This window comes from Labeo rohita, chromosome 14 (genome assembly GCF_022985175.1).
Source record: "Labeo rohita strain BAU-BD-2019 chromosome 14, IGBB_LRoh.1.0, whole genome shotgun sequence".
NCBI lineage: Eukaryota > Metazoa > Chordata > Actinopteri > Cypriniformes > Cyprinidae > Labeo > Labeo rohita.
In genome coordinates this window covers 14,055,214-14,068,631 of record NC_066882.1, presented here as the reverse complement: position 1 = coordinate 14,068,631, position 13,418 = coordinate 14,055,214, and the positions used below count along the sequence as shown (strand labels likewise).

Here is a 13,418-nt window from a genome sequence, read left to right as displayed (position 1 = left end):
CCTCACATATAGGCCATCAACCCAATTCTGCATCCACATGTCATCATGAGTGTGTTTGTGTCATATGGAGCAATTAATAATGGAGAGATCAGTGCTGTTGTTTTCACTCTGTTGGCTCATATTCTCTCTGTTACTCCCTATTGTTTCCCTCCTCTCCGTCATAGAAGTCTCTCCTCGACGGCGAATGCTGAATGTAAGTCGCTCCGTGTGGAAGCAGGCCAACGTGGCCAGTGACCTGTGGGAGAAGTTGACGGCGCGCTGCGTGGACCGACACCGGCACATGGAGCGAACCCTGGAGAGGCTGCTGCAGATCCAGGCTGCCATGGAGGAGCTGGCTGTGGCTCTGGAGCAGGCTGAGGGAGTGAGGGACGCCTGGGAGCCAGTGGGAGACCTGTTTATCGATTCGCTCCAGGACCATATAGACGCTACCAAGGTAATACGTCTTCGGTGAACTGATCACAAGTGATTAATGCAGACAAATGCATAGAAGAGCAAAAAATACATGTATATATTTGAGTCTTCCTGCATATGTGACGTTTTGAGTAGAAATGTCAGGGTTATTTTAGTCATGCTTCATATGATCTGTCTCACTGCATGACAGGAAATTCTGTAAAGTCACCTGCATGTACGTGTACCAATTATTTTACTTAGTTTCTTTAAGCCACACTGAACTGTCAAAGTTAATAAACATAGTATAGGCACAGTGGTTGATAGATGTGAGTAGGCAGACTTCTACACTTACGTACAGACATCATTGCAACAGTATTGTTGTAACCACTGTTCATTAAAAGAGAGCTCCACTTTCAGAACAACAATTCACAAATAATTTACTCACCCCGTTGTCATCCAAGATGTTCATGTCTTTCTTTCTTAAGTCATAAAGAAATTATGTTTTTTGAGGAAAAGATTTCAGGTTTTTTCTCCATATAATGGACTGATATGGTGCCCCGATTTTGAACTTCCAAAATGCAGTTCAAATGATCCCAAATGCGGTTGTAAACGATCCCAGCCAATAAAGAAGGGTCTTATCTAGTGTAACGTTTGGTTATTTTAATAAAAATAATACAATTTATATACTTTTTAATGGCAAACGCTCGTCTTGTCTTACTCTGCCTGGACTGTTTTTGTTCCGGTTCATGACAGTTAGGGTATGTTAAAAAACTCCCATCTCATGTTCTCCCTCAACTTTGAAATCGTCCTATATCGCTGTTTTACCTTTTTTGTTAAGGGTGTTTGATCTTCTTTGTTTGTTCACTTTGCAAAGACTGGGTCAGTACTTCTGCAGCGATGTAGGATGATTTTAATATGAGTTTTGAAGTTGAGGGACAAAATACGATTGGAATTTTCCGACATCCCCTAACTGTCTTGAACCAGAGTTCAGGGAGAGCAAGACAAGATGAGCGTTTGAGATTAAAAAGTATTTAAATTGTATTTTTTTAATGAAAATAACTGATCGCTTCGCTAGATTAGACCCTTCTTTGTCGCCTGGGATCATTTACAACCGCATCTGGGATCATTTGAAGCCGCATTTAAACTGCATTTTGGAAGTTCAAAATCAGGGCACCATACCAGTCCGTTATATGGAGAAAAATGCTGAAATGTTTTCCTCAAAAAACATAATTTCTTTACGACTGAAGAAAGAAAGACATGAAAATCTTGAAAGACAAGGGGGTGAGTACATTATATGTGAATCTTTGTTTTGGAAGTAGACTTCTCCATTAAATTAAATCTATTTTGGTAGTAGCAAATAAAAAACACCCAAACTGCAATATTACATCTTGCACTGCTAGGCATGTTTAAGAAGTGAAAAAGTGACTTGATTTGGCTTTTGCATGGCTGGCTGCCAAGACCCTGTTATCTATATATCCAACTTATGTCTAGATATGCTGCTTAAATAGATAAAGATGAAGAGGTTCAGTATGCGTTTATGTTTATGTAAATGTATTGTTATGGCCAGATGTTGATGGATTATGTGAGACATTCTGATTGACTTTAGATATTTTCTCATTTGTTAGTGGACCTCACAGCTTGCTCAATTACTAATTCTAAGATTTTCAGACAGATTGTAATGAGACTCTCCACAGGGCACAGTTCATTAATGACATAGAAGCTCTTTTACTTTTTCTCTCACTTCATTTCGCTGTAGGGTTTTAAGCAAGTGATTTTTCAGACTTTAAATTAAATGTACTTTGAATGCGAGATGTGATTTGCTCCTGATGTGATGGTGTTTGAATCAAACAGATTGCTGGGGTTTTGGGGGGGGATTATTATTTTTTCAGTTTTGAAAGTTTTTGCTTTTTGTTTTTGCTCTCTTTGAAAGAGTGACATTACAATTTTATTTTTACAGTGTAATTAATTTATTATTTTGTTTATATTTATTAAATTTTAGCAAATGTTTTTATATGTTTTTAATTAAATGTTATTTATTTATTCGATTATTTATTTATTTGATATTTATTTCAAATCAGAATGAGCCTTAATCACCAAAACATTTGCAAACAAAACACAAAAAAATATTTTTTTTTATGGTTGTTTGGAGCTCTACATACTTAAAAAAAAAAAAAAAAAATTGAAATATTTTAATAATAATTCTATTTTAATTACTTCAAAATATAATTTATTTTCTGTGACACAAAGCTGAGTTTACATTAGCCATTACTCCAGTGTTCAGTGTCACATAATCCTTCAGAATATATTCTAATATGCTGATTTATAATCAATGTTGGAAACAGTTGTGCTGCTTAATATTGTTTTGGAACCTGTGATACTTTTTTTCAGGATTCTTTGACGAATAAAAAGTTAAAAAGAACAAATGTAAATCTTTTCTAACAATAAAGTCTTTACTATCACTTTTTATCATTTTAACACATCCTTGCTGAATTAAAGTATTAATTTCCTTTAAACAAAGAAAGAAATCAAAAATTTACTGACCCCAAACTCTGAACAGCAGTGTATACTGTTACAAAAGATTTCTATTTTAAATAAATACTGTACTTTTTAACATTTCATTCATCAAAGAATTGACCGGAAGAGGATTGGTCAACCAAAAATGTTATTAGTCACAAAAAAAAGTAAATCCACAGGAAGTGGCGAAGTCACGCAGTCCGTGACGGACAGATCGTTAACGACTTATTTATGTGGTAATAAATCATACAGGGCATCCAAACGCTCGCCTATCATTTATCAACCCCAAATATGGCTTTTTATGTGAAAGATGTATGTAGTAGCAACTTTACACAGTCACTCAATATAATGTTAACCTAGAAGAAATTGTGCGCTATTCAAGTGTGTGTGCGGAGTGTGGAAGCCGAATAGTATCGTGCTTACTGCACGACAGATGGAGGCGCTGATGCGGTCACTTGCTCTTAAAATATTTTGTCATTCTTGGTCATACAGATAAAAGTAATACATCTTTCAAATCTGTAAAGACTCTACGTTTATTGGTGTGCACTCAGAATAACAACGAAACATTGTGCTTTTGTAAAATAATTAAAGCAAATGTGCTTTCTGCCATCTCTGTCTCTGTAAACATAAGTGTGAAACTCCGGAACTCTGTGTACACTTGTCTTACAGACATGAAAAATATATCTATAGAGAGTGAAATGTCTACTTAAATTAAAGGCTCATTATTATGAATGATATGGTTTATTAATAAACGTGTGACTAATAGTCGACTAATGCTTAAAATGAACGACTACTAGTCGACCAGAAAAATCTTTAGTCGAGGACAGCCCTAGTAAAAGGTACAGTAAATTTCATGCAGTTAGTTGATAACATATTCAAACAAACAGTGAACACTATTAACAGCAATGATTATTAGGGGTGTAACAATACATGTATTCGTACCGAACGGTCACGGTACAGGCATCTCAGTTTGGTGCATGAGGCTTTACAATGAATACAGGCAGAAGGAGGTGCCCACAGTAATGCAATGCCATTTGATAACCGCCAGCAGAAGAACAGCGAATGCAGTGAGTTGCGCATTTGAAAACAAGCCCACTAGACAGTGATCATTTGCTGATTCTGAACGCGTCTCTCGCTGACAAAGGAGTATAACGTTATTTTAAAGGCGTGCGAACTCAACTCTTTACTCTTACCTTGGTGCTCTTATATCCTACCTTTCTCATTCGGCACAAATCTAAATATTCCATAATATTTTCAGATTTACAATGTATCCAAATGCTAAACTATTATTTATTTTGTAAATTATAGACTTTGTACTTCAGTCGCTTTCTAATGGTGACACAACGGTGATGTTTGCTTCACTGTATTTTATTTTGATGAAGTACCAACTGCGCTGTCAAGTTAGCAGTGCTAGAAGCTTGGAACTGTTTTGTGTGTATGTGCACGCTGCCATGATTACGTCAACTTTCCTCATACCAGCAAAATCAACTTAAACAAAAAACAAATAGGATGTCGCTTTCTGCCATTTGAGTTTCCTTTCTGTCACAAAACTGAACTGAAATTCAGCCAATATAGGCTATGTTACGTGTCGCACTGTTTTTTTCCCTTTGTCTAACAATTAACTAAATTAAATATATGTAATGTATTTATTCCTTGTAGGTATATATGTACTGCAGATTTTATAGCCTATATATGACATTATAATTTGATATAATATTTAGTATTTTCACATGTACTTTGTACTACTGTCTGTTTAAAATAAATGAAAAAGAAATCTAGCATAGTAGATTTGTTTTTTTGTTTCTGTTGTACCGAAATCGTATGGAACCGTGACCCCCGAACTGAGGTACGTACCGAACCGTGACATCTGTGTACCTTATATCTTACATCCCTAATGATAATATAATAGCTGCTGTTCAAACCAAGCAAAGAATGATAAAGTGCATTTGATAAGATATGGCATAAAAAAACATAAGAACACTGAACTACAAAAACAGGTAGAATAGTGGGTATGCTAGCTCTTCAAGATGGAAATAGCTTGTAGAAAAATTGTATTTGTGGCTGGAAGTTCTAGGGCACAGCAATCTGTAGCATCTGCCTGAGGGCAGAACAGAATATAGGCTGTGTCCTAGGTAGGAAGGGTACTGGAGGTTGGGCAGGTGTTTGCCAGTTATCCTTTAAGCCATCCTAACAGTTCATTACAGTGTACTGTATCAAGGGAGATCCAGAAAGCAAATGGCAGCCATAATCCGTCCAGTGGCGTTTTTATATCTTGACCGCCATTTACTTTCTGGACCTCCTCTGTACGGTTTCCAGCCTGTGTGTTTTATGGTTTTCTGATAATAGTACAGCTCACTCAGCTATATGCTGCTATTAGTTTTGCCCTTAAGATACTGTGCTCAGTCATTTGACTATGATCAAACAGAGAGCTTAGTGTCGCAACAATAAAAGGACTGAAAGATGAGGCATCTGAATATGTTATCCTGTAATCCACCATGCTATTCCGAAGCATATCTCCCTAATGTTTTCCCTTCGCAGTTCACCAGTGATGATGTACAGACCCAGACTCCTACAGCTGCTACAGTAGGAGGTCTTTTTATTGACGATATGATCATGGTTGTTCCCGTGGAGATAAGCAGAGTTATTATAGATATGGAACAGTGTAGGTATCTATTTACAGTACTACCTTGTGCATCAGTGAGTCAGAGTTTCTGTTCTGCCGTCAGGGTCCCGAAAGGCTTCCCTATGTGTGGAAATGATGTTTCTGTTTCTCTATTAATGCAAACCAATTTGTTTTTGTGATGTAATGTGCCTTTTTGTGAACAGCACAGCATAGTACAGTACATGTGCAACTGTGTAATTAAATAATTAACTAGATTGTCTGCCTAGAGCTGTACCATGATGCAATATGTTGCGTTTTTAATTCAGGCTGAAGCCGGAGTTGGTGAACTGACATGTTCATGTTATGCTCTGACAGGAGGTGGAGCATTTATCAATGTTTCCCCTGCTGTCAGAACTGGCAAGCACATGGCAGGTCTTGCAGACTTACAGTTTCTCATTCGTTTTCCTGGCTGCATGTCATGTGTATGAACAGGCCATAAGATCAAGGCTCCTACTGTCCTTCTGAGGTTCAAAACTCAGAGACCTCATTGAAAATCTGGAATTTTTCTATTTATTTATGGGTAATTGATGTATTTGACAGGCCAATTTTAAAATACAAAAAAATAATAATATCGGTTGTAATTGTTCATATATTAAGAATGTTGTGTACATATAAATTCCTATATAAAAATTTAAAAAATAAATGATTTTAGTGTTTTCTTTGATGAATTAGCTATAGCCTTACAAAATGTCATGTGGTGCAACCATGATTTATATTAAAATTAATTCATTTCTTTAACATGCTTAACATTTTTTTTAGATGTCCTCAGTAATTTAAGTGTTTAGAAAAAAATATTTGCATTTATTTTGAGTTTTTGTAAAAAATGATCTAATCTTTTTTTTTGTAATTTCAGAGTTGCATCCTTAAATGTAGTACTTATTTTTTTCTGTAAACTGCGTAAAACTGATAAAAATGTTTAAAAAAAACATTAAGCATACTGTAGCAGTGATATATATTTCAACCACAGAAATTAGATATTTTATTTTTAATTTAATACAGTTACTGGTCGCGCCACGTGATGAGTGGTCGCTCCAAATGACGCAAAGGCCTTATATCATTAAAAATCTATTTAAAGAGACATGTGAAAAGTGCAGCACAGGGCATTACCTACGGGCATTTCTTTAGCCCCTGAACTTTGTCCAATCTTGGATGCTTAAATGACCCTTTGCCAGGAGTTTGATTAACATTACTATCTGACCAATCATAACACCAAATACGGCGTTTGTTCGACAGACAAACCGGACAGGAGAGTAGATTAAAGTTGGTGGACTTAAAATTTAAAAATGGTGTGTATTGACATCTTTTCATGGTTAAAACAAGAAACCTTCTGATGTTCATTCATGTTTATTTTGTCCTATAACTACTGAAGATGAAGAGATGATCAGTTCATGTGCCGCTTGAACTGAGGCACTACAATGATCTGTCAGGCACATTAAAGAGCTACAAAACGGTATTTGTTGTTAGAATTTCTTTTAAAAAAGACAAAATTTGAACACGTAGACTTTATTTTGAAAGTAACCAGCTCTGTGTTTGTTGGACGTAGTAACATTAACTAAGGGGGGCAGGTCTTTGCAAAGGGTCAGTAGCAGGAAGTTGCTGGCTCCGTTTCTGAGATGACAGCATGAACATCTTTCTTACAGTAGAAAATGACAAATGGGGTTTGCACTTGACTGCAGGGTCAGAATTAACAAATTGCCTATGACGAGCATTAATTTTACTTTGCTTGTCAGTGGAATCTGGTAAAGTAGATTAAAATAGTTATTAATAATAAATTACTAATAGATGCATAATTGACAAGCTAAAATTATATTGTCTAAATAATTTGATTTATTTTATTTTTTTGCATTTTTTCTCATATTGTACAAAGATTAGACATATACCATCTGAAATTACCCAAATTGCATACAAATCTATTCCAAATGATACTAAAATAAAGTATTTTATGTATATAAACCATCAATTGAATATAAAAGCACAAAAATCTGGGACACATATCTATAATGGAAAATGCTCTGCAGTGGTCACACCACATGATATTTGCTCGCACCACATGATATTTTCAAATTCAGTCAAAGTTTACAAGCACAGAATTGGCCACCTAAACAAAACAAGCTAGCTTCCCACAAAAGGCCACTCTGAAATTTATAATAAAAATAAATACTTGTAAAAAATAACTTAATATTCATTGTTTTTTGAGGTCATACCGAAGAGCTACAAACCTGCATGATGCTTCCATGGGTCACTGGAAAGTTGTTATATGATGCAAAAGTCCTATCTTTGAATCGATTTCAACATAAATGTCCAAAAATGGTAGTTTCTTGATGGTCGCACCACATGATATTTCATAAAATGGACATCAGCAAAGAGTGCTGAAAATTAATCTGAATAAATTTAAGGCAATTTCAAAGATGTTTTCTAAAACAACAGTTATGGCCGGACGGTCGCAACACATGATATTTTGGCACTTTGAATAACAGAAAAATGACAAATAAGTAACCTTTTTTAGTTTCAAGTTAAAGTGGGTCCATACATGGGAGAGGCATTTCATATATGTGACCCTGGACCACAAAACCAGTCTTAAGTCGCTGGGGTATATTTGTAGCAATAGCCAAAAAAATTATTGATTTTTATTTTATGCCAAAAATCATTAGGAAATTAAGTAAAGATCATGTTCCATGAAATATTTTGTAAATTTCCTACTGTAAATCTATTAAAACTTAATTTTTGATTAGTAATATGCATTGTTAAGAACTTCATTTGGACAACTTTAAAGGCAGTTTTCTCAATATTTAGATTTTTTTGCACCCTCAGATTCCAGATATTCAAATAATTGTATTTCGGCCGAATATTTTCCTATTATAACAAACCATACATCAATAAAAAGCTTATTTATTCAGCTTTCAGATGATGTATTAATCTCAATTTTGAAAAATTGACCCTTATGACTGGTTTTGTGGTCCAGGGTCACATATATGGCATCTTTTTTATTTAAACCATTTTTTTAACTGAAAAAATGCAATTGAACAGAAAATATAGGCACCACATCATTTCCCCTTTTCATGAAAAAATAAAAACATTTAAAACATTTTTTTTTTTAAGAAATATATATATTTTTTGTATTCAGCAAGGATACGTTCAGTTGATCAAAAGTGATAGTAAATACATTATATTTAAAATTGTAACTTTCTTTTCATCAAAGAATCTTGAAAAAAAATGCATCCCAGTTTCAACAAACTGTTTTCAACATTAAAATGTTTCTTGAGCATCATTTCTTCACATTAGAATGATGTCTGAAGAATCATGTAGACACTGAAGACTGGAGTAATAGCTGCTGAAAAATTGGCTTTGCCACTACAGTAATAAATTATATTTTAGTGTTTATTAAAACAGAAAACAGTTATTTTAAATTCTAATAATATTTCACAATCTTACTGTATTTACTGTATTTTTGATCAAATAAATGCAGCCTTGGTGTGTCAAATCCAACTTTTAAATGGTAGGGTGTTTCAGTTCAACTTTTCACTTACAAAAATATTTCTCCCTGCATTTTAAAATTCTCTTGCCACCAGTTTGCAGTCACACACATTGAGTCTTTTCACACTTACACACTCACATTTAGTGCAGTTTCACTCTCTGCTATCGACAGATTGAGTCTCTCTTGCACTTATGCCCAGTGTGGCACCTCAATGTGTGAGGAAGAAAGCAAGCAGCGGTGGCAGATGAAATGAAAATGGACAAGTGTAGGCTGTGAATGGATCAAAAGATCACTTTCAATATTAAAATATCCACCCTATGGCCATCCTCAATATCAGGACTTTTTATTGCTTTAAATCAGAGCAGGCATAATCGTAACACTTGGTAAACCTTTTTTTAATTTAAGTGAAAAGATTGTGTGGTGTTGCTCATCCATCTTTTTTCACTTTCTTTTGTAGCTGTTTAAAGATGAGCTGACCCAGGTGAAGGAAGGAATGAAGCACATAAATGACCTGGCCCACCAGCTGGCCATATCTGATGTGCACTTGTCCATGGAGAACGCCAGAGCTCTGGAGCACCTCAACAACAGATGGAAACTTCTGCAGGTAGTGAATTCACACCCTCCTTATCTCATCCTTACCTGCCCACCATCACTAATGGACCACTATGGAGATCATGCAGTACAGCGGTCACTATTGCCAGTAATGGCTCTAGCCAACTAAGTTAGTGCATATACACTTTGAAAAATGGAGCTTAGGAGATGGAAAATAATATGCCGGTCCTGCCTGGCTGAGAGCGGTGATGGCTTCATTATCATCGGTCACGGGGAGTGCCTTTTGTCTACATGCTCATGGGAAAACAAAGGCCTTTGCGATGAGAAAAAAGAGGAGATGTAAAATGAAATTGAGTGTTTCGATTGCATCTGTTTTTTTTATGTGTGGGATCAGCTTAAGAGAGCCAGAAAGAGATGCAGGAAGAATGAGAAGTATACTTGGGTGGCGGGAGGGAGTGTGTAAATCCAGTTATCGAAAAATGACTATGAAATGCATATCTGCAGCAGATTGTGTGTGACCTTATGTGACAGAAGACAACAGCACAAGTCTGTGTGAGGATGTCTCTTTGTCTTTGTAATATGAATGTCACAAGAAATGCTCTGTTGATGAATCCTTGGGTTTCAATGCTCAAATTTTCATGTTTGTTAGGGCTGTCATTTAAATCACAAATTTACAATAAATGTACACTATATGATATCAGTATATGCTACCAGTCAAAAGTTTTTGAACAGTAAGACTTTAATGGTTTTATTAAGAAATATTTTCCGCTCACCAAGCCTGCACTTATTTGATATAGAGTATAGCAAAAACAGTAAAATTTTGAAATATGTTTACTATTTAAAATAACTGCTTTTTATTTGAATATATTTTAAATGTAATTTATTCCTGTGATTTCAAAGCTGAATTTTTAGCTTTATTACTCCATTCACATGATCCTTCAGAAATCATTCTAATATTCTGATTTTCTGCTCAAAAAACCTTATTATTAGTATTATGTTAAAATTATGATAATAAAAAAAAATTCTAGAGCAAATCCGCATATTAGAATGATTTCTGAAGGATCATGTGACACTGAAGACTGGAGTAATGTTTAAAATTTAGCTTTGGTCACAGGAATAAATTATATTTTAAAATATGTTAAAATAGAAAACAGTTTTAAATATATAAAAATATTTCAAAATTTTACAGTTTTTCCTGTACTTTAGATCAAATAAATGCAGGCTTGGTGAGCAGAAGAGAGTTCAAAAACTTTTGACTGGTAGTGTAAATTAATACACAATCTTTTTTTAAAGATGTAATTCAAAGCTGAATTTTTCGTGTGGTTTCCGTGATTCTTAAGTAGTCATTCTAATATGCCGACTTGTTACTCAAACTCAAACACAAGAACATTTTTTTTCATATTTTTTCATTTTTTTGTCACTTTTAATGAGTTTAATATGTCCTTGCTGAATAAAAGTGTTCATTCCTATTTTAAAAAAGTCTTACCGACCCCCGTCATTTGAAGGGTATTGTATTTTTTCAATAGTTAATTGTGCTAAATGAACTTGTTAAATTGACACGGTTGATGTTTATCTAACAAGACAATTAGTGGCTCAATAGCTACATTGATTAACAGAGATGTATGCTTATACACAGGGCAGTATTATCTTTCTATTATGCCACAGCATTGTTGGTTGTCCTTGAAATGCATCACAGAAACTGACAGAATACAGAGAGGAAGAGATTGAGGGAAGAAAATACTTCTTGTGTGGGTAAATTTGTTGGCCTTTGTATATGTCAGTGTTCTAAATGATTTACATTGTAAATAACTCAGAATTAGGAAGTCCACCATCCCCAGAGATGTCTAGTTGGTGGCGACAACGACAGACGCGGATTACTCTTGGCAAACTTCCTGTGAAACACCATCACCACTTCCCTCATTACCACACGGACTTTTCTAAATGTTTATCTCAGTCACTGTTTATCAGTATGTATTCTTCAAAAACTGAACGGGGGCAGCAGACCGGTACACTGGTCCATTTGTAACAACACCCAAAGGTTAACATTGTCACTTGGTGTTACAAACCCATGAGATATTCAGTTTTTTGTATAAACTATTCCATTACAACATCAGATAATTTTGATTTAGTGTGTAAAGTATCTAATTCCTCAGTCTGACTGTTTCTCTTTTTCCACTTAAGGGGTCTATTGAAGAACGTCTAAAACAGTTGCAAGATGCCCACAGAGATTTTGGCCCTGGATCACAGCACTTCCTTTCCAGTAAGTGTGCTAACTCATTTGAAACTGTAGAGTCTTCTACTGGAGTGTGTGATGCTGAGCACAGAGAGAGGGGGGTGGGCTGATGGAACTTAGAAGAGAGGGGTTGGCAGGACTGTGTTTAAGTGGGCAGAGTGGGCTGTGACTTTATTCATTCTCTCTGTCACTCACTGCCTGGTCTAACATTGCAGGACAAAGGCAGTGCCTGCTACACAGTTAGCCTCATTTAGAAGTTGTCCAAACTTTTCTGGCTCTCTAAATCACTACAAATCAGTACTAAATTGCATCGCTAAATGAGAACAGAGGGAATGGCCGTTTCAAGTGGCATTCCAAGAAGTGTTGTAGTACTCGAGTTCCGATTCGAGGGTTGGTCTCGAGTCCAAGTCCAAGACCATATTTTCATTAGCTGCTTTCACACATACAGTCCTTACTGGTAAATTACTGGTTAATTAGCATTAGGAGGTCATGTGTGAACAGGACCTTTTCAAAAATACTTGAAAATTCATTCTGGCAATATACTGGTATGAGAAGTTGTAACATTACCAGTTCTATTGTTCTATCATTGACAACTGTCCAAAGATTTTAGTATAGTAATGGATCTGACAATGTTAATGTGTTTGGTCTTGGCGGAATAGATCTGCTATGCCGTTGAATTGTAGATTATTGCTTCTGCTGCTGCAAAGCAAGTACAGGAACTTGCTACTGACAATACATAAACTGATACACCACTGTGAGTATTTAAGACATACTGCTGCTGCACAAATAGGATATAAAATAACCCATAGCAGATCTATATACAGGTGGAGCTGGGGAGGTGGAGGGTTTCAGAGGAACTCTGAATGTGTGCTGCAAAATGCTCTAGTGATTACTAACCAGCCATTTAATATACAGCCACAAGCTCATTGGCTGCGAATGCAACATAAACCAATCAGCTTGTGGCAAGTAGTTTGACACTGTGAATATATCAGTTAGTATTAGGGACCTATCAGCCTGTGCCATCTAGCGTTTCATGACAGAACTTGGCATTAAATTATAGGTAATGTGCTCTGTGTGACCGCAGAACGAGATAACCCATATTATTCTGATTCAGATGGCGCATTTACCGCGTGCTGTGAATTTCAGTTTGAAGTCGTCTAATATGATGTCTCTGGGTCAAAATCAGCTTAATAAATTTGGACATTTGACATGAAAATGAAAACAGTATCAAAAACACTGACTGTGTTTACCCCTTAATGTTTACAAACTCAACACATCGGGAGGCAAAGCTGTTTAGAGGTCATTTCTGGGTAATGATGTCACAGAATTTACTGGTATTTTGAAAGTGATGTGTGAATGGTGCTTTACCGGTAAAAAGACGGAACATCATTGCCTGTTCGAACAGCACATTTATGTAACGGTAAAGTCAATCCAGTATTTTTACGGCAGTTTACTGGTATCACTGTGTGAACGGGGCTATTGTCTTGGTTTTATTATAGACTCATTTGGAAAAAATTGGACTCGGCCTGGGGTTAGGTTTGACCCTCAGTTGTGAACAAGGCTTCCTTTTTTACTTATTAAAACAATTTTTA

General features: G+C 35.6%; 1 protein-coding gene across 6 annotated transcripts in view; it reads left to right on the top strand.

The window, feature by feature from the left end:
- The window catches only part of drp2 (dystrophin related protein 2), a 178,700-nt gene that overhangs the window by 113,084 nt on the left and 52,198 nt on the right, over positions 1-13,418 (top strand). For all 6 annotated transcript variants that reach the window (XM_051127562.1, XM_051127561.1, XM_051127560.1 and 3 more), the window contains 3 exons: positions 165-433; positions 9,499-9,645; positions 11,775-11,853. In XM_051127562.1, coding sequence (XP_050983519.1) covers positions 165-433; positions 9,499-9,645; positions 11,775-11,853 — 495 coding nt within the window. The remainder of the gene's footprint in view (positions 1-164; positions 434-9,498; positions 9,646-11,774; positions 11,854-13,418) is intronic.